Source organism: Lepisma saccharinum, chromosome 17 (genome assembly GCF_977018435.1).
Source record: "Lepisma saccharinum chromosome 17, izLepSacc3.1, whole genome shotgun sequence".
Lineage (NCBI taxonomy): Eukaryota > Metazoa > Arthropoda > Insecta > Zygentoma > Lepismatidae > Lepisma > Lepisma saccharinum.
Window position 1 is genome coordinate 56330713 of NC_139245.1, and position 22375 is coordinate 56353087.

Consider the following 22375-nt stretch of genomic DNA (forward strand, 5'->3'; position numbering starts at 1 on the left):
ACCGTGGACCTGGGCACCATGGGTGAACTTTTAGGTTTCGAGAACAACACAAAACTCGAAGCTGGCATCAAGCACACGGCAGCAAACATTCCTAAATTTCTGGCCATAGAGACTCTGAACGTTCACTGTAACGTGGCGGAAGGAATGATCACTAAATCTTCGGACGGGGGGTTGCTGGGAAGTCACAAGCAGACGGGAATCATCGCCACGTTCAAACCCAGTTCCGAATTCATGGAACCGATCATCTACACGCCCTCTTCGCCGATCTATTTTCCAGTATGTCGCAACCGCATAGACGACATAGAGTTGGTGGTGACGAACGAGAAAGGAGACGTGGTGGATTTCGCAGGTGCAACGACCACGGCTATCGTGGAGATCAACGTATAATAAATAACCATACATAGTGAAAATGGAGCAAATCTAAAGTTACGAATTGCAATCTTTCCCTCCGAACCGTCGTACGTTCGCCAATCTCAACGAAGCGAACCGAGAGATCGAATACGACGTGCACGTAGGCGACGGGTTCGTTCATCCTCACAGAGCGGACCTCTACCTTCAATTCGACGTGGTGAAGAAGGAAAGCGGAGAAGCGTTTCCGCCCAATGCAAATTTGAAACTCGTGGACAACTTCGTGCCTCACCTGTTCTCGCAGGTGGAGGTGAGGAAACACAACACCGTCATCGACAGAATAGATTATCCAGGCATCACGTCGACGGCAGTGGGAACATTAAAATTATCCAAAACGGACGCGGCATACTATCAAGCGGGAGGGTTCGAAGCGGGAACGAAAATATCGACGAGAAGTCACACGGTGCTCTTTCCCATGCGTCTGCTGCCGGGATTCTTCTCCGACTACAAGGAGATCATGTGGAAGGGAGGATTGCGCGTCACGTTTCGAAGAGCGGCCAACGACAACGACGCACTGATGCGATACACCAACTTGAACGCCGACGGCACGCCGATAGCCAACACATTACCCGAAGCAGCCAAGTGCGTCATCCGGAGCATGGAATTGAGAATGCCGATCGTGGAATACGAAACGAACTACGCCCTCAAGTACAAAGCGGAGATCTTGAAGAGTCCGCAGGTGCCGATTCACTTTCACGGTTACCAGTGCGTGCAGAAGTTGGCGTCGGGAAGTCACATGGAATTCGACGTGACGACGCAGTTCAACAACATACAGTTCGACATGCCAGATTTCGTCGTGGTGCTCTTTCAGACCGGTCGCGATAACAACCAGGAAAAAGATTCCAGTAAGTTCGACGACTGCAAGATCAAGAACGTTTATCTCAAGAATGGTAGGAACGAAGTGTTCCCGCGCGAGAATTACAACCTCGACATGACCAAAGACGATTACCTCAAACTTTACGAAGCTTACACGGCTTACAAGCGCGTGACCGAGGGAAACGTGGACGTGTACTACACGCCCAGCGAATTCAAAATCCGCAGGCCGATGTTCGTCATCAACACGACGAAGAGGAAGCAGGTGGTGGTCAACGATCGCACCAACATCAAGATCGTCTGCGAGTTCCACGACGCGCTGCCCGATGATACCGTGTGCAGCGTCATCCTGATTGCAGAGAAGTCTTTCGCGTACGACGTGAAGAACGAGAGGGTCACAGAGCAGTTTTAACAGGTTTAACATCTTTTTCTTGCACAATCAGTTACAATAAGAATTTTGTGCTAGCACAATAATAATACAAATTTCACTAGTTCAGATCAGTTACAATGTCAATTTCACCAGTTATCAGTTACAATATCTTTTTTTTTTTTCATCAGTTTTTGCACTATAGCACAAGACAATCAGAATTTGCACAAAATTTTGTTGTTTTTACATGAGAAAATTAACAATAAAATTCTTTTTTTATCGTTTCAGATGCTGTCGAACATCAAGCACACACACACACTAGGAAAAAAAAGCATGCAACTTTAGTTTTTATAACACACACATTCTCCATCTTCATCAAGAAAATATTATAATAAACATAATATTTTTATCTATCTCACAATAAAACTCTATATAAAAAATTACAACATCAAATAACACTAGAGTCGTTAGTACACGTTGCATGCATTACGGAGGTCCTCTGTAGAGTTTCATGGAAGTTTGAGAGAAAAAAAAAAAAAAACACGTGAAACTCTATAGAGGTGTGGTTATCTATAACCGCAGCCGTTAGAACCTTTTTGGGTTGGGCACCACGCACCCTGGCGGGGTTAGGGGCCAGGAATCTTAAAAAAATAAAAAAAATTATTTGTTTGTTTGCTTGCGTCACAATACAGAAATAATAAGAGGCGCGCGCGTGTGTGTGTGTGGCACATCGTTCCCGAGAGAGGTTTACAAAGGTCACGATATATAAACATTTAACCGGGACTTGGAAAATTACGATAAGGTGCATTCGTACTTCAAGAATAAGAAAGTGCATCATTTACTCATCACGCTGTGTCAGCGCAACAAATAAATGCGCGGAACGTGGAGAGAAAGTGAGTTTTTTTTTTTTTTTTTTTTGAGGTTTTGATGAAATTTTCGTAGGTTGGCAACACTGTGGCTCACTTCAGTGAATTAAAGTGAGTTTTTGATGTTTTGGTGCTGTTTTCTACGCTGGGAAACATCGTCAGCGCAATAAATGAGGCACAGAACGTGGAGAGAAAGTGAGTTTTTCAGGTTTTTTTGATCCTCACTTAATGGCGCAGAACCCGTCCACCTGCACTACTTCCGGTGTTGTATTTTGCTTTCGCGATTAATCCGTTTCGCTGTTGTTCCTTCGCTCTTATTCCATTTCGCGCTTATTCCTTCGCGTTTATTCCGTTCGCGCTTGTTCCGTTTCGCTCTTATCCCTTTCGCGTTTAATCCTGTGTTACGTTTCGCGGTTGTGCTCTTTCGCGCTTAGTCCGTCTCGCGCTTAATCCCTTTCGCGGTTATTCCACCGCCCCTCGGTACCTAGCATATCAAGGGGCTCCGGTGAAGGCACATAGTGGTGAACATTCCGCTTTAAACGGTTCATAAGTCCCGATTAGACTATTTGTGCATAAATTGGACTTAAGAAACCTCAAACTCAATTCAGTATCTAGTATTCTACGTACATGTACACTCAATATGATGACATGGTTTTAAAAAGTCATAGTGACGTACGATAGGGCAGCAACAGTTAATAGTGTTTTCGGTTTCAAATAGGTTTTGAAAAGAAGGCCCGGAAGAAAATCAAGGCGTGCGCGAGCACCCCCTTCGCACCCTCTGGCGCCGCCCCTGGTTAAGGTCTGCAAAATTGGTAAAATAAACAACTGCCCTTGTAAGGAAATTAATGTCAAATATATAATTAATTGATAATTTGATGAAAGATAAAGTTCCTGCTAATATTTTATGTATATTATTATAAGTAGTAATAAATCTTGCATAAATCATCTTTGGTACTGTCATTCAAAGTCGTATGATCCCCCAATATAATCCTTGCCTTCAATAAGTTCAGCGGAAATAAAGAACCCTCGATTAAACAAGTACATTTTCATTATCTAATTTTAGTTATTTGATTATTTCAGCATTTTCTTTTTTCTTCTTTTTAATACTTAGTAAGTCTTTCGGGAGCGGTCCGGACCACCCCCCCCTTAAATACGTCCTTGCTTGCAGATGGAGGTCCATGGTTTGCCACTGCCCCCAACTTACTCCGGACCTCTTAACCTTTCCTGTATCTACCACCTTTACAATTACATACGGCATTCAACAAGTTGAATGGTGCCATCTTTGGAGCGAACGTCGTACTAATAACGAAAATTCTGACGGTAGATGGCCTTGCTATACCCTTTCTGGGCAGTTGTTCGTTGAAGGGGGTGGGAAATGATAAATGGAACAGCCAATAGAAAGAACCAAAGAGTAACGATCAGAATCTGTATCTAGAGGAAACAGTTCGGTGGAGTGTTTAGGGCATAGTATGTGTATAGTTCGTGGCCCTGGCTGTGTTTAAGTGAATATGTGATGGTTGTTTTTTAAATGGTCGAGCAGCGGATGCGAGGAATGAATAAGTACAGCGTATACCGTGCGTGATTGTTGTTCAGTGTAGAATGCTGTCAGCTGTGTTACGTTTGGCTTAGATGCCTGTAGTGAAACATCAATAATGTTTGTGAATAACTAAACCGGTTAGCTTTACGTGGTTTGTGTCAATTATTCGTGTTCTGTAACTGGATAAATCGAATATTCTACCACTCCTTTGTTTCTTGTGTATGTGACGACGTTTCGGAATGAAGCTTCTGTGTGAAATGTTGTTATCCGTGTTTTTGTAAGAACTACAGCTACTACGCTTTTGTTGTCTGTGGTAACGAATATTGGTGTGAACCAAATCAACAGATCGATATGGAAGGAAATATCGAAAGGGAATGCAGTGCTCTTGGAGGGCTGTTCCAGCAGATCATCGCGGATATGAAGGTATTGTTAATTTTCATTTATGTTAACACTTTTTTTCCAGGTCTGTTTTATCATTTGCACAAAGTGAAGCACTTATTTTCGTCTTCCTCTTTTGATAATAACGATAGGTTATAGTGGATCACATGGTAAATAACATACTAGCCTAGTGTTAAAATAAAGCCTTAGGCGTGGAAATACAACCTAATGACATTGTTCTAGCACGTTTGTCACAAATTATACCGATAACGTGCGATTTAAATTTAGGCGACGCTGTAGACTTCCTGTATTGCCATTCTTGTGTAAGCGTAGCCTATCAATGACAATTGTTGGAGTTTTTTGAAAACTCATTATTGCCTTTGTTGGAGATTCTTTTCAGTGTTGTCCAGTGAACACAACGATTAACAGAAAGTATAGGAGAGGAAATTTGAAATTTCATGAATTTCGTTTTTAGGTAACTAAACTGCACGATACACCGGTACGGTACGCAGATGGTTATTGTTTGCCATTGCTTCAGATATGACAATAAAAGTCGGTCAAAACAGTGGGGTCGTTTTGCGCATTAAACAATTGAGTACTCTACTTCCTGAAGCAAGTAAACTTGTAGGTAACTTCTCGTAACAGGTCCATTCCCCCTTGATGTACAAAGTACGAATAACGAAATTAAAGCTACATAACTGAAGTGAAAATTGTGCCTAATGTGAATTTTTAAAAGTTATTTGGTTAATCGTAACTATGAGGATAAGTGAACCAATAAAATGGATGATATGCACGCTACATTTATAACTAACCCTGGATTCGAAACTGGGACCTCTGGCTTCGAAGTATGTTACGTTACCACTTCGCAAGGCAAGTTTTTGCCCTTGCTTTGCTGTAAATTATCATTATTGAACTCGTACGGATGGTTTTATTTTGTTTTTAATGTAAGAAAAATAAATAAAATTGAGAGCGCCGAATTATTCCAATTAATGTAACACTGATAGGCCTTCGTAAACACTATGACGCTAGGGGTCCCGGGTTCGAATCCTGGCCTGGACATGGATGTTTGTGGGTGTTTATTCATCAATTTCATCATATCATCACTCATCCCCATCTTCGCATATTAGCCAAGAGTGGCACAAAAGGCGAAGTAAAATAAAGCAAATCGAACAAAATCAAAACCTTCGTAAACAATTTTTTTTTCTTTTTGTGAGAACTAGGTGAACATGCAAATCAATGAAAGTATTTCAACTAAATTTTCTGAACTTTTATATTTTATTTATGTACCTTACATAAATACTAAAGACGTTTTGCATTCATTGTAATGAAATAATGCATTGCATCCCTGGTCTGAGATATTTCCTGAGTTCTGAAATCGAATAGTCTCTTCCTGTAACATGGCTCTGCAAAAAAGTTTTTTTTTAAACATAATTGTCCCAGCAGATAAATGTCTATGACCAATGAAATAAATGTTCTTTTATTGTTATTTCCTTTATGGTAAAATCACCCTGCAGTAAATAAAGTAAAATAATGTAAAGCATAACTGGTAAGGGGGGGGGGGAGGGGTAAAAATTCATTTGACGAATTTCACATAAAAATAATTACCGGTATATTTTTCTCTTGATAAGAAGTGCTTGCTGAAAACTAAGTATTGTCGTTATGTGCCTATACAGAGTTGTTACTGGAAGTTAGTGATTCTACAAATTATGTTTTATTTTTATACACTGTTAATCACATTCTAAACCACGGAATATGAACATGATGGGCGCCTCATCGTTTCAACCCTTCCAAATGGATTCCAAAGTTTACATAGTCAGATGAATTAGTGATTTATCAACGCACACACCTAACACTTCCACAAATTTTACCCAAAAGCCCTAAAATTTTTCACAAAAGTAAAATTTAGGTTTTAAATTTATTTTTACACCCCTCTAAAAAACGAACTTGCGCCCCCAGGCAGAAAATTCTGGATAAAGTCTATTCAGCATTTTTATGTTTGAAGCTGAGTTTTGTGTGATGTTATGTAAATTTCGGTAAGGCAACTTATCTGTAGCTGCTAACCGGTATTTAGTTACTTGAATTTAATGCACTAAACTAAATGTAGTGTATAATTTATGTACACTCACAATATAACCCAAGGTGATGTTTCGACGTATCGGATCTTGCAGCTTGGTCACCTGTCACAGTGAAATTATTTTAGATTATGAAATTAACTATACAGTTGTATGCGTTTCAACGTTTTGATAAGATGCGCACATGTTAAAATACTGATATAATTTGTCGCTTACACACAGAATCCAGGAAGAATTACCATACTTGTCGATTTTGAATTAAAAATGTTATATTCCATTTGGCGTTCGAGATGAATACCATAAACTCTGCAAAACAAAAAGGAATAAAGGCGTACCATAGCTCGTTTTGCGTATGTTTATCCTTTTCTTGTAACTGTGGTTCACGTACTGCATCTGAAGGATTCTTCCATGTGTTGTCAAAGCAACCTGGCTATCGATTGAAAGAGCCAGCCACGAGGGTGTCGGAGGATGTGGAATCTTATTTATCGGCTTCCAAGAAAAATTTACTTTGCGATAGCTCTGTAGACTTTCAATGAATGGATCGGTTATAATAATTTCAGTTTCTATCGTTACATTTCGGGTATTTGTAGACATATATCTATTTATTTGCTAGGACTGAGTGAGGAACAATCAAGATGAAAAGATTATTGAACATAAATAGGTAGTACATGTTGAAAACCATTTGCTTTTCTACGCAATATTTAATTTATATGTGATACTGTCCATAGCAATATGATGATTGATGCATTTTGATTAATTAAAATTTTGTTGATTCGATTTACTTCGCTTTTCTTCCACTTTTGGCTAATCGCGAAGATGAGAATGAATGATAAGATATGGTGAATGAAGGGACAATCACAAACTTATATGGACGACATGATATGAGCACCACAGAGGATTAAATGACTCCCCTCTCAAAAGTTGGTCACCCTACCAAGGAATCATGCATGTGGAGCACCTGTAAAACCTTTAAAAATCAAATAATTATTTTACCCGTTAGAACACAGAACTGTCTAAAGAAATTATTATTGTACATGTTAAAATCATGGAAGATTAGTTTCGAACTTAAACTGTGGTATCAGTACATCTTTAAATTATAATTCCAGTATACGTTTTGTTACTCATATTTACTAATAATTATTAATTACTGTATAATTATTTTCCATAAATTCAAAAATATCAACGTCTTCAAAGATTTTTTTGTATATAGTCACACATATTCCCATTAATCTTGCCTACAAAGCTGACTACTCTCTGATTAAAACTATTTCGACCGTGTTCAGACGATGTTGGATGTGGGACCGTACTTCTTCATTTCACCTGATACTGTACAATCACGAGCAAAAGTGCTCTCGCTAGCAGAGTTTCTAGTTTAGAAAAATGAATATTTTTTTTCTCGATATCTCTTAAGCTGTAAATTGATAAGCTTGGTAGTTCAACATTGCGTGTTCCCGTTTTACCAAACCCGTTTAAAGGGGAATACTTAAACGGGGAAACTTTTCGTCAGTAACAGGGAATATGAACAACGTAGTTTCTCGTATATAAGCGGTTAATATAGAATGTATAGGTAAAGTTAAGCCTGTCTCCAGTGCATTGCATCGTGCATGAAGGCGACGTGGAGGTAGGACCCCATATTTTCTCGATTTCAGCCATTCTGGAGGTAATGTGATTGGCACCACTTTCCAGTGGCTTTTATTTCTCTACAGAGTTGACAGAGGTACCCATCGAGAAGTGGTTCTCAATGTTCCAGTATTTTCACTGAAATTACACTTATTTCTTGGTCAACGATATGATCTTTCCAAATATATGCTTATTTAGTACTTTTTACATATAAAATGTTTGTGAATTTCAAACATGTTTTTATTTTTTAACTTAAGACAAGCAACCTAACCACACTAACCGAGCTTGGCAAGTGTTAGGTAGGTCTACATTCTGACTTGGGTGCCGCGGAATGATCTTAAAACACTAAGGCTGCCGTGAAAGGAAAAAGTTGGGTGAGCCAAGAGCCGCTTCATGTAAGGGCATTGTCGGAAAGTCATCGAACCCGGGAATCTAGGCCGACTCTTCCTAGCCCTACCGAAGCACGAGGTACTCTATAGTTGATAACTTACACCGAAAAAGAAATGAAATTCACTTTTTGTCCCAAACCATTCACAGTAAACGTCATCCAGAAAGGGCCGACCTCTGTGGCGGAGTGGTTAGCACAGGGGTCCCGGTTCGAATCTCAATCTGGGCATGGCCTCTCTTCTTTGTGAGTGTCCCTTTATCAATTTCATCATATTTTCACTCATCCTTATCGTCGCGAATAGCCAAAAATGGAAGAAGCATTTTCTTTGCATTAGAAAACAACATCCCTCGTAATTAATCTAAATTTTCCCCGTTTAAAAATATTTCTCTTTTAGCTGGATTATACAAAACGGAAAGTTACACACTACACTAACAAAATACATATTTTGTTCCTTAAATGTGATAAAATACTGAATACTGTAGACGCACCAATTTGATTACTTCTCCACCAGTCTTTTTTCTTTTGACTACAAGTTATCCTTGAACTGCAGGCAGAATGTGGAACATTGAATAACATTATCGTTCGTCTTCAGCTTCCTCGTTGCATTTACAGATAGGCGCGATGTTTCGTAACGGATTGAAGAGCTTGTTTTGTATTCCGTTGGAACGTGTACAAGGGCCACAACGCGAAGACCGGTTTTTGCGTGAGGAGGCATGTCCCGTTACCTCACTGTTGATTTCAAGTGCTTGCGAGAAATCGACGTGACGTCACATCGTGCACAGATGCTGTTCGTGAATAGGAGCGTCGTGGCGCTGCTGGCATAAGGCGCTGGGATGTCGAGGGCCGCTTGCTTCGCTCGCTTGCAGTGTTGTTCCAAGTAACTGGGAATTTTGGTGCAGAAAGGGAGAAATAGAGAAACATCCAAAAATGTGCAAGAAACAGGGAAATTGACGTCATTCATGAATGGACTACACAATTGATTATTTCTCAATCACGGTTGGTTCTGTTTTTCCTCTCATAGTATATAATGAACACCTGACTTCAGTTTCAGTCGGAACTCTGCTGATTAATTAAAGTGTAAAGTGTACGAACTTGCTAACTCGAGTAAATTTTGTAAATTTAATGTCTGACAAAAAGGAAATTAATTAAGTACACAGTAAAAAATTTATCCACCTCCAATCATTAAACGGGGCCTCCCCGATGGCGCAGTGGTAGCATCGTGCCTTGTAATTAAGGGGTCCCGGGTTCGATACCCGGTGGAGGCACATGGTGGTTCGGATCCCACTTTAAACTGTAGGTCCAGTCCTGATTAGGCTTATTGTGCATAAACATGAAATCCAATCATTAAGTTTTGTGACATGCGCCCATAAAAGTGTTCACAAATGCTTAATTTCAAGTTAAATTTGCCTCCACACACTAAACTCATTCGTGCACCTTCCTAGATGGAAATATCGGGATAAACCCTCAATAAGTGTTTGTTTTTTGTATTTGTTTGTGGAAGAGGGAATTTTTAAGGTCGAAAAGGGAAATATTTGGTTACGACAGGGAAAGTTCTGTCTGGCCCAGGAACACTGCTCGCGTGGCCCAGCCTATTATTTTCTTTTTTAATAGTCCGAAGCGTCTTCGAGGACAAACATCTGCGATTTATTTTGTTCACTGTCAGTTTCATGATCGTTGTAAATGTCAAATGAAACATGTTGCATCATATTCTATTTTTATTGTAGTGTGGAATTTGTATTTTTTCTGTTTGTGTCGTTTTTGTGCAGCTCGACTAATCGAGAAGATGAATGAATATGGGACGTTCACATAGGAGTACTTTTCCCATACCAGGACTCGAACCCGCGATCTTCAGTATCGAGAGCACGAGTATACCGAGGTAGCTCGTAGCGTGGGAACTATTTTTTTAGGAAATAGTTTTAGAGCGCTTTCGCACCGAAGCGGCATTGTTCAAGTGTCACTCGGAAGTCAACCTCGAGAAATAACTGCAACCTTTCGTACTGAAGTGACACGTGTCTTTCGGATTGGGTCCTTTTCTCGTGTTGCCTCGCTCTGTAGGTAGCACATGCACAGCGAATGCTATTTTAGTGCGTGAGTATGGGTGACAGGGAGAGGGGGTGTTCTCTTTTCTCCATCCACCGGAGTTCACATTCACACTCAGTTGTGCATTTTCACGCTATTATGAGTACAGAAACCAGGCGTTAATTTTCGACAGTTTAGAAACGTCAAGTTAAGTAAATTAGTCCTAACTGTATGCTTCTCGTGTCAGTTATTCGAGGCCGTAACGTTCCTAGTTGTCATCGCAGCGCGAAGAATTGTGTGATAAGTGAATATTTCAAAGCAGGCTGTGTGCTCATTTGTGCCACTTCACCAAGAAGCTATAAAGATATGTTTCTAAGCGAGAATTCTAGTTGGGAGCGCTTGATTTTTTCACCCTAAGAGAATTAACCGCGTCAAGCAGTCTGACCGTGGTGCTTCATTATGGCCAAGATAGCGAATATGGAGCTCTTATAAACCCCGCCTCCCACTGTGCCTTCATATCATGGTGCAATGCACAGATCAAAGTTTTACCTTGTAGCTGAAACTGCTTTGCAGCCCTACATTGCCGCCTTCTCATTGGTCGACTCGCAATTGAACATCCGCAATCTTCGGCAAAATGTAGCAAGTTACAAGATCGTACGAAATACGAATTGTCCTCGAGTTTCCACGTGTTTTTATATGTTCCTGAAATGTAAAGAATGGTGTTGCCGTTGGCCCTCCTGGAACTCACCCTGCCAGAGAAAACAGCACGCACTTGAACTTGCTGTGACTCATCCGTCCATCCTTTCCAGTCCACTGGCTTCGTGCATTTTTGCTGGATCGTATTGAAATGTCGAGGTTTCATCACAATTGCCGACACATTCGAACACCACGTGTTGCGCAATGAGTAGCGCAGTCTCGCTTCAGAGTCTGTTCAAATTCGCTTACGGCTTTCCTTCAGGTTAGGAAAAGATTTGTCAAATTGAACTTTTAAGTATACGGGGTGAGATTGTAAGGAGCAATTCCAGATGTAACGGACTGACACTTTAGAAGATTTTCTTCAGCTTTTTAAATTTTTAATTAGGCAGATATGGAATATTACATTTCCAAAACATCACCATGTTAGATAACAAAAAGAGTCCTTTTTAACCCAGTAACAAAATTTCCACAATTTTGTCTGACTATGGAGAAAATAATAAAAAACTGCATGCTAACGGACTGACACATGTCGACCCACGGTTTCAAATTACTGAATGTTTTGATAAAATTCTCTGAAAGTTCGTCACCTTAGTACTTCTCTTTTTCAATGATTAATAGTGGAAGGGTGGTACAGTACGACAGCAAAATCGGAATGCTTCACTTTTATTTAGTGGTTCAGAAAAAAATAAAATAAGCCTGGTAACGGACTGACACCTTCTGAAATATATTCATAAACTCAACAGACTTACATATTCGTACTAAGAAAAATGTTTTTCTTTACTATATAACTGAAATTAGTTAAAGTAACACTAAAAACTACTAACAATAAGTCACACAAACACTATTTAAACACTGTACAAACGAAATAAGCTGTATATAAACTGTGCTAATAGTGTATGACAATGTTACACTTTTGTCGGTGTTTCAATGACAGATGTTGGTGTTTCAGGAGGAACAGTGGCACTAGCATTATTCTTTCTCTTTTCCTCTGTCTTTCCTTCCTTTTGTATTCACGGTTTTTCTTCTTAAGCTGCCGTTTACCTCTCTCACTAAGTGCACTTCTTTTTATTTTCTGTCTTTCAGTCTTTTCTCTTTACTTCTTCATAACAAGCCTTTGTTTTCATACGCTGTCTATAATTCCGCTGCTTCTGAGCATTGCTTAATCTTGGCATCTCGAATCACTTTACTGAAGCAAAAGAAAATATATTTTGTTAAAATATATTTAAGTATGATATTTACAATAAAAATTATTTTATAATATAACTAACATTATTTTATAACTTTATAAAAATAATTTGAGTAATAAATGTTAAAGCAGGACTGTCAGATAGCATGTATGAAAGTTTTTTAATATTTTATATAACTTTTCCTTATAGTGTCAGTCTGTTACCAAAGTCAGTCCGTTACCAGTGTCAGTCCGTTACCTACCCATAATACCCTAATGCCTTAAGATATAACTGTGGAATTTTTTGTCTGAGTAGTCTGGGTGAACCTAACACAGGATATAAAGTTTTATGAAATTGTCACTTTGGATTTTCTTATAAAAAAACTTTTTCAAATATTTTGGTAACGGACTGACACTACAGCTTAACGAAGTTTAGCATGCATTACTTCTTCATACATGATATTTTTAGTATACAGTTTCTGTGCAAAATAATGTTATTTTATGCACATTCTAGTAATATAATTAACTTTCAGATCGATAGTTTCTGAATGATTTTATAGGTGTTGAAATAAAACCATTATTTATACAATGCGAGTTCTGACTAGCAGTACCATCATATTTTATTATACTGCAGCTGCAAAAATCAGTTACATTAGGAGATAATTATACTACATTAATCTACATGAAGCTTTTTTTTGCAACAAGGTATGATACATGCTACTTGGTTACACTTTGATTTTCACACTCCAGGTTGACAATTTTCTGGATTTGCTGTAAGGGCAGTTGTTTCAAAGCAGATACAAATTGTACAAACTCTCAACATTACATCATAATGCATGGGCGCAGTCGTGAAGCTACTGTGTGTTAAATAATAACCGGGAGAAGTGAGTGGCTTGAGTGATAGATTTCTCGATTTCAAACAGCTTTTGTTGGAAATATTAGTTTAGTCAGCGCTTTTCGAATGAGCACCGAGAAACAGTTTTACAATTTCAATAACGATATAACTTCATAATAAAACGCAAACTCTTTACTTTGCCATCACACGGAAATGGGATTGGGCAGGTTCCCGTGCCCCTGTAATCAGAGGCGCTGTCGACACCTTGTTGGAAAAATTGGTTAACACAAATAACATTTTGTATGAAATACTCCATACTTAGCTGGAGAGGGTATACAACCCTATCAGGATAGAGAAACAGGGGCGACTATTCTTTTCCTCAAATACTGAATTTTTCACATATTACTTACCATTGACGCCGTAAACGCCAATTGTCTGAGAATGAGGTTAAGTGGAAAAGGGGGAGGGAGAGAAAAGCTACGCAAGTCGCATTGTTAGGAAGAATTCACACCCAAGCGACATGGGACACGTGTCGCTTGAGGATTTCATCAATCGAACGCAGACTTATGCGGCCTGTCACGCCATTGGCCCGTTCCCAAGCGACAGGCGAGAAGCAACACGAGTTGGTTGGAAGCGAACCCTTAGCAATCAACGTAACCTTTCGAACCGAAGAGACACGGCAAGCTGCACATGTCGCTTGGACTCGGCCGTTTTCTTACTACCGTGCATCGTGTCGCCTATGTAGTGCTGTTGTTCGCGCATGCGCGGTGAATGTTTTACTTTAGACTGAATTGGCTCGTGTCGCTTGCCGCTCCGGTGTGAATTCTCCGTGTTGCTTGTCTGTCGCTTGCAGCGTGTCGTTTCGGCGTGAAATCTCCATCTGTAATTGTAATGTAATTAAGCACTAAAACTGTTCCTACAAAACTAATATTGATTTCCAGTAACAATTATAAATGTATAACATGACTGATGGTGGATTGTTTGATTTATTTCACTTCTCTTTTCTGCCACTTTTGGCTAATCGCGAATGAGGATGAATGATGATACGATGGGATGGATGAAGGCACAATTCCAAACATATATGTACGACACAACACGAGTCTAGCTGCGAGTCTAGACGCCAGAACCTCGCTAGTCTGCAAAATGCAGTCCACGAACAAATAGCATTGAGTGTCTTTGGAAAGGACCACCCCTTACACCCTGACCTTATAACAATCACAAGAATTTCCTTTCCATGACTTCTTTCCGCTCCAGGGGGTATCCAGCTTTATTCGTTCCAAGGTTTCAGGCTATAAACATTGTGGAGGTACAGTCACGGTAATAAAAATGGGAAAACTATCCTGAAATACTCGCTACCTGCATAGCATTATGCGTGTTGCCTAACTCGACGGCGATAGCTGGTGGAGAGCGTCCAAAGGGAGTTTGTGAAATGGCTGTGCTTCAAGGTGAACATTGAATATCACAAAAAGAACTACACATCTTTATGCAAGCATTTCGGTCTGGAAACTTTGTTCAACAGAAGAGTCCTCAGTGATGTCATTTTTTTACAGAAACTGATTAATCACGGCTGTGAGTGTTCTGCACTGTTAGAAAGTATAAACTTTAATGTAGGCCGACACAGTGCAAGGAACCGAAAATTATTCTACACGGAGAGGTCAAGGGTCAACACGCATAGGTTTTTACCTGCAGTACGCATGCAGGACACGGTGAATGAACTATTAAAAACTGTAGACTTTGATATGTTCACAGACTCTCGTAGTGTGCTGAAAAAAAGATAATCACAACAATAAGTTCATAAATTGATGTAAATATTGTGTACATAGACGCTCATACTTTCATGTATTCTTTTTTCTCTTCTCTCTTGTTATTTATTCACAGTGTATTATGTTCGACATAATTGTACTGAACAAATAAATAATAATAACACACACGACGCCAAGAAAGAAAGCGAGTATTTCAGGATATAGGTTTCCCTTTTTTATTGCCGGTGGCTGTACAATTTTCCACGAAATCTTATGTTAGTCTTGAAATCTCAATAGCCCATAATGATCCTTATCAATTTTAACAGATAATGATGATCGAAAATACCGTAATACTCGAATGTGATGCATATCCGCTTAGAATCATTTCGTAGTAAGGTGAGAGAATTTAGCAAATTGCTTATTGATATTCTTGCTCAATCTTGGGCTGCAGTAAGCTTAGCTTTCCCATCTGTGATGGCAGGGAGTTGCAGCCATCGGGCCACGTGTCGAGCTTCCAATTGCTCCCATTGGCAGCTGCGAACACTCGGCGCGTTGACTTGGCGAGGGCGGGGAATCGCACGTTGATAGAGCCTGTGTTTAACCAGAGGTATAAATATTTCCTCACAATTGCTGCAATTGCCTCATTGAAATTTTATGCGTTCCAAGACATTCGCCTGCCAGACGAAGCCGTGGGTTGTTGGCCGTGTGTAAGAAAGTAAAGTTCGAGTCCTGATTCGAACTTCCATTCGTTATCTTTGACCTAGCTCGTGAGGAAGCCGACCGGCCTCGTATCTGGTTTCAAGCCAGCACCTGTTTTTCTGAGAAGCGCTGTTGCCACTTTTACCTGCAGTGTTTAGGCATGCATTCTTTCGTTGCCACGTTATACTCCCAAGATCTTCACATTGTATTAAAGAAAACTAGCACAGCACATTAACACTATCTTTCCAAGATAACCGCAACATCCGTTCAGAAATCTCTAAAGAAACTGAATTGGCGACATCTCATTTACTCCACGTGGACTTGACAAGTACTTTCAGTTCATAAAACGGACGCTATCGGTGGGAAAGGTATTAGGGTTGCACACAGAACCCAATACATGTTAATTGACACACATATATTCACTCCCAATAACACGTTAAGGCGAGGAGGGACAATTTCCCCTAGGTCTTTCTCGCTGGGGCAGCTGGCGATCACTGTTGCCAACTTCGCTCTTTTGGAGCCAGATCTGGCTCTTTCGTGCACTCGTTTGGCTGTGAACTGTGGCACCCGCTCCGGCCCATAAAGACCAACCTTTGCCACGAGTGTACATTTTGCACGTGACGTGGTATTCATATATAGGCTGCGTCACCCACCTCCTCTTTCCTCTCCAGCTGTTTTTATATATGACGCTGTGGCTAAGGTGAAGATGACAATATTATTATCCGGGAATCCTTTATTTTCGATTTCATATGAACATCATTGGATTATTGGGACAGGTGATGCCGCCAAATCTAGGCGCTGAAAACTAAGAATAAATAAAAGCTGACGGTAATAGCAGCGCCCCCACCCCTCTGACACCTAAAATTACCCTAGGAGGCACTTTATGCAGCCTTCGTTAATCTAGCTCCTTGAAAGTCATCTTCAGCTCTATAAATGGTGAAATGTAGCTCTTTTATGCACATCAGGTTTGGCAACACTGCCAGGATGGCCGTATGAGGCAAGGAGAAATGCATTAGGTTTATGGGACCATTATTTTATTCGTTCTCTCGGGAATATCAAACATCCAATGTCGTAGAAAAGTACATGGACGGAAAAGGACACGTTGAACTATGTCATAGTAGTAGGAAGAGTCGAAACTCCCATTTGATTAACCGTAACTTGAAGTTAATTTCCCATGAGCAATACATGGGATTCTGTAAATACTTATTAATCATATTTTTCAAACATCGTGTCTAGCTTACTAATCAACTTGAAAAACAGTTTCCACTTGCATACTAAACCCTTTTTCAAATAGCAGTGCCCAATCCGACGATATTGAAATAAATGCATAACTAGTGTGTAATTGTCCCTCCTCGCCATAAGGTGTATAAACTCCCAAGTGATGCACTTTTTGGTGTATCAAAATGCACACAAAAATACATAAAAGGGCACTTTTATCAGCTGATGTTCCGTGCGATGCACTAAAAATGCATCAATTGGGCTAATCTGACAAGATCATTTCAAAGATAACAAAATTTCACTTTTAATGCATCAATTTACACAGCCAAACGTGGTATTTTGACATATAATGTATTATTGGTCAACATATTTGTGCCAATGGATACTTTTTGTGTTGTGTGTGTGGTTGTCAGATAAAAACTGATCTTTCGAAACATTCTGTGAAGTAAAGTGGAGTTCTAATCAGGACTTGAACCATACTCGCACCGGGGCATGTTCTCGCATCGGAATACGAGACGGTAAACATCATTATGTGTATTTGGCCGCTGTTGCCGAGGCGATCCCTTGCGCCTGTGATGTAGGACGGAGAGGATGTCCCTCATAGAGGAAGCGAGTTATCGTTGATTTGAGAAGCAGCGGGAAAATTGGTCGTGAGAGGAGTGCATGGTGTTGTGCGTGTTTAGACTCTAAGAATATTGCTCTGGAACGAGGGGAACGACCAAGGGACCCATTCGCCGCGTCTGCCGGGGGATAAGGAGGATGGGAGGAAATGGACTATTTGGTCGTCAAGCGCTACCATGCCGACGGCTGTTCAAAATAGACGCCGTGTGCAGTGTCCTTCTGCACGTGAGACCTTCGAACAAGTTCGATCCAGAAGATTTGTTTGGTTGATTTGGTGTTTTAAGACCACTTTATACACAGTTAGGCTAATCGGGACTGGACCTACAGTTTAAAGTGAATCCGAACCACTATGTGCGTCCACGGGGTATTGAACCCGGGATCCCTTGATTACAAGATGACGACGCTACCACTGCGCCATCGGGGAGGCCCTTCGATCCATTAGGAAAATATTAATGTACAATTATTTGCCTGAGCCACGGACAGGATTCGTTTCAAGGGGTGGGAATTTTTACGTTAATGTGCCGACATATTCGGCTCTGGGGATCACTTCACCTCTCGTCAGTTCGTACAGTACATTCGCCTCACTGCAATTCGCTTGTCTATACCGCATTTCCGTAGGTTCGAGTCTACTGAGGGAAGCGTAACAACTTTTTTCTCCTGAGATTTCGGCCTGTGTATGGGACCGGTGGCCACCCACCATCGTGAGGAAATTGGGGAGCTACGAATGACTAGCATAACCCGGTCCTGGAAACCTACAACAATGACTGGGGGTTCGTCGTGCTGGCCACATGTTAGTCTGTAACTGGTTGGTTGATCTCCCACCTCGACAAGTGGTAGTTAGTCCGGCAGTCGGTATACAGGCCCTGGACCCCACGGGTTATTATACAGAATTTTTTGCCTAAGTTCGATTGACGTTATTCACTTGTTTTGAAGTGTTTAAGTAGATTTTTCTCTTACTTTGTGTAATTACAATTTAATCCTTCTTAGTGAACATGAAGACTTTTCTAATTAAGTTTACAAAACGTTGAAATGGTGATCAAAATTGCTGTATGAATTACTCGAGACTATAAATTCGTTGACTGTACCTGGTCTGGAACTGGTAAAGGCGGAGGGAGCATGGTGCTGATCATGTAACTTATACTGGCCGATATCGAGAATATGTGGAACATCTCGACATCCAGTGCCTTCGTGGAGACAACTGTTCCCTTGCAGCTTTTACGAAGTGTCCCAGTGATGTTCTCCCAGTTGAACAAGTGCAGTGACCGAAGGAACTCTTTCGTCTGCGAATATTTGCCGATCCTTGACTAGGCTGGAGCGAACAGCTGTTGTTTCTCCTAACGACGTCAGCTGCAAGCTTGCTCTTGGGTTGAACCAAATGGCCTTCTGTGGAGGAAATTCGATTCTGCGGCTCAGTTTGCGTGGTGCATGTTTTAGCTTTTTTTCCTCTCGTGACTTGCTACACTGAAGAGGGGAGGCAGTGAAGGTGGGCCGCAGTACTGGAATGATTTCGGAAAAGTAAACATTGTTATGGCTTCTCAATGTATTGACTTAATTTTTTTCAGTACGCTGGGTTAAATGTACCAGAAACTTTTAAATTGATTTACCGTAAACTGTCAGAAGTTGTATAGCTCGCTTATGCCTTTTCAAGGTTAGTGAACTACTTTCGATTTTCGACATGGCGCATTGTCTAGGCGTCTTGAACAACGACTTCCAAGGATGGTCAATAGCTTGTTTACCTCCTGATGACGAAACGACTGTAAGAGGTGAATTGAACCATTGAAACGAATTGTAAATCTATGCGCTAGTGTTGCAATATGGATATAGGAAAAAAATGTCAGAAACAATATACGAAATCGAGCACACGAATGCCCATTTCCTGATGTATGATGCTTTCTACTTTATAAGCAACTAGCTGATTGGCCGGCGTTGCCCGGGTATTTATTTATCCCAATCTTCTATTAAAGTTGTCCGTGGGAAAAAAACATGGCGATCTTAAATCCACTCCGCAGTACTTAATAGACTGCCTCTGTGACTTGTTGATCGTGATCGAAAAAGCAAGTGTCTCTCTCTCTCTCTCTCTCTCTCTCTCTCTCTCTCTCTCTCTCTCTCTCTCTCTCTCTCTCTCTCTCTCTCTAATGCCACGGGAATGTCACTAATTAGCTTAGCGACCCCGAAAACTATGGATTCCACACTAATATCGGTCGTTTTCGATTATTTTTACATGTCACTCCTTCCCACCCCACTCCTAGGGGTGTCTTACCCCCACAGTATTTCTTTCCAGATTGCAAGTGATATATGTACCAAGTTTCGTTGAAATTGCTCAAGGCGTTCGCGAGTTATGCTGGAACAAACAGATACATCCATTTTTATATTCGTAAAAAGTATAGATAAAGCCATGCACAGTTAATAGCTTAATATAAAATGAGCCTACTGACAGATATACATAACGTGCAATAACAACTATCGTCCGATGCTTGAAAGGAGCAATGAGATATTTTTTTGTTTCAAAATGTACGAGGGTCACTATTTATATTTTGAGCCTAACAATGAATAAACAGGAATTTGGCATTGAAAACTGCTTTATTGTTTTTGAAGTATTCTCCTTTATGGTCAATACACTTTTGCATTCGTTCGAACCATTTGTCAAAGCAGTTTTTCCAATCTTCTTGAGACACCTCCATAATATGGTTTTTGAACGCATCAACGGCATCTTCCGCCGACGAAAATCGTTGTCCACGCAATTTATTCTTGACATTCGGGAACAAGAAGAAGTCATTGGGTGCCAAATCAGGACTGTACGGCGGATGACCCATCAATTCGATTTTTTGACTGTTCATAAAGTCGGTTGTTAGACGAGATGTGTGACAGCTGGCATTGTCTTGATGAAGAATGATCCGACGGCGTTCGTTTGTTTTCCGTATTTGACCGAAGACCTCTGGCAAACAAATTGTTGTGTACCATTCAGAGTTGACCGTTCTACGTTCCTCTAAAGGCACAGTTGTCACATGACCAGTTTTCCCGAAAAAACAGGCGACCATTTGTTTCGATGTGCTTCGAGCGCGAACAACTTTTGTTGGATTGGGTTCATCTTGAAACACCCATACAGTCGACTGCTGTTTACGTTTCGGCTCATATGCATATATCCATGATTCGTCACCTGTTACGATCTTATATACGTCTTTTGAAGCACCACGATTGTATTTATTGAGCATTTGTTTGCACCAATTGACGCGAGCGTCTTTTTGAGTTTTTGTCAAATTGTGTGGGATCCAACGAGAACGTACCTTTCTCACAGCTAAATGATCACGTAATATTTTATATGTGCTGGTGGAACTAATGCCTATGGTTGCCTCAATCTCACAGTATGTCACATGACGATCTTGCAGTATTAGGTTTTGCACAGCATCAATGTTTTCTTGAACAACAACTGATTTTGGACGACCTTCGCGAATCTCGTCGGTGAGCGAATGACGGCCATGATTAAATTCGTTATACCAGCGTTTCACAGTGGCAAAGGATGGGGCTTCATCGCCAAATGTGGAAGTAAGTTGATCGATGCACTCTTGTCTTGATAATCCACGTCGAAAATCGTAAAAAATCATCGCACGAAAATGTTCACGAGTTAATTCCATTTTATTGTTGTCGCGCAATCTCCAAGGCAACATAAACAACACAAATGAAGCTATTGACAAAACATTTGAAGTACGTTATGGTCAATAATGCCAGACGATTCCGTGCAAACGTCAAATCGCGCCTAACTTGAATCAGTGTTGCCAAGGCTCAAAATATAAATAGTGACCCTCGTACAATGTAATCTGATGAAGTTTAGTAAATCACTCTATGAGTTTCTTGAACCACGATCTTGTTCCCGTCCAACCGTTTGACGCTGCTAGCGGCTACCGCATCTCCTCTTCCACAGGATATGGTAAATATTCTTAGCTAGAGTTTGTTCTTGTTCCGGTGTTTAATATCTACATATTGCAACACTGCCGTTCCTTCGTGTGGCTTCACATTCAAGCGATACATTCACTTTACCGCTAGCACGTCATTGCACACAAAAGCGTAAAGCTTCCTCACGTGGAAGCAGCACGTTCCACAAAAGCCACGTTGGAATGCTACGCAGTCACTCGAATTTCCTCATGGGGAAGCTGATCAACCCTCTTGACATAGCACACACACATAGACTTCCCATCATTGTCGTATCATGGGGGTAGTAAAGGGTCCCGTGTTCGGGCTGTGTTCTCAGTTCGCTTATGTGTAGTTCTGAGAAATGGAAGAACTGTTAGGTGTGCTACCTATCCATGAGCTTCTCGAAAATGTCAAGTCTAGATGTCCGGAAGTTGACATGCACCTCTGCATTTGGTTTAGCTCTATTATACGTGCTGATTCCCCGCGGGAAAATCCATATAGATAAGCACATAGGGATGTAGTAGCTTGTAATCCCCCTTCACATATCCTACTAATATTGTGTGGCAGTATTTAAGAGCAGTGTCAAGTACAGGGTGTCCGGGCTAGAGGTATACAAAAATACACATTTTTTAGCATCAGTAAAGTTTATTAACTTTCTTGTCCCGATTTTGTACAAAGATTTTTTGTATCCTGGCAAATCTCAATGTGGGCACCATTTGGAGCTCGACAGATATCAACTCAAACTCGTGCCGAGTGTTGACCAGCATGCGAGTCGTTAGTAGCATAACAGATTCAACGATACGCTGTTTCAAATCACCCAAATCATGAAATTTCCTCATGTACGCAACATCTTGATAGTGACAAATCTGGGGATCTCGTTGGCCATGCAGTTTCTGCGCATGCGTGACTCAGCACGATTGATCGTACTAGTGGACTAGTAGCCCCGTCTAGTTCGCTGCACTTTTTGACTCTCTTTGCAACACCGAGTGGTGTAGTTCGTTGATTTGGAGTCAAGTAGTGTA

At 40.7% G+C, this 22375-nt stretch overlaps 1 protein-coding gene across 4 annotated transcripts in view; it reads left to right on the top strand.

Annotated features, from left to right (window-relative positions):
• The first annotated feature begins 3878 nt into the window (after positions 1–3878).
• The window catches only part of mim (missing-in-metastasis), a 438609-nt gene continuing 420112 nt past the window's right edge, over positions 3879–22375 (top strand). For all 4 annotated transcript variants that reach the window (XM_083139464.1, XM_083139467.1, XM_083139465.1 and 1 more), the window contains exon 1: positions 3879–4414. In XM_083139464.1, the coding sequence (XP_082995590.1) occupies positions 4343–4414 (72 nt within the window). In that variant the 5' untranslated portion in view covers positions 3879–4342. The remainder of the gene's footprint in view (positions 4415–22375) is intronic.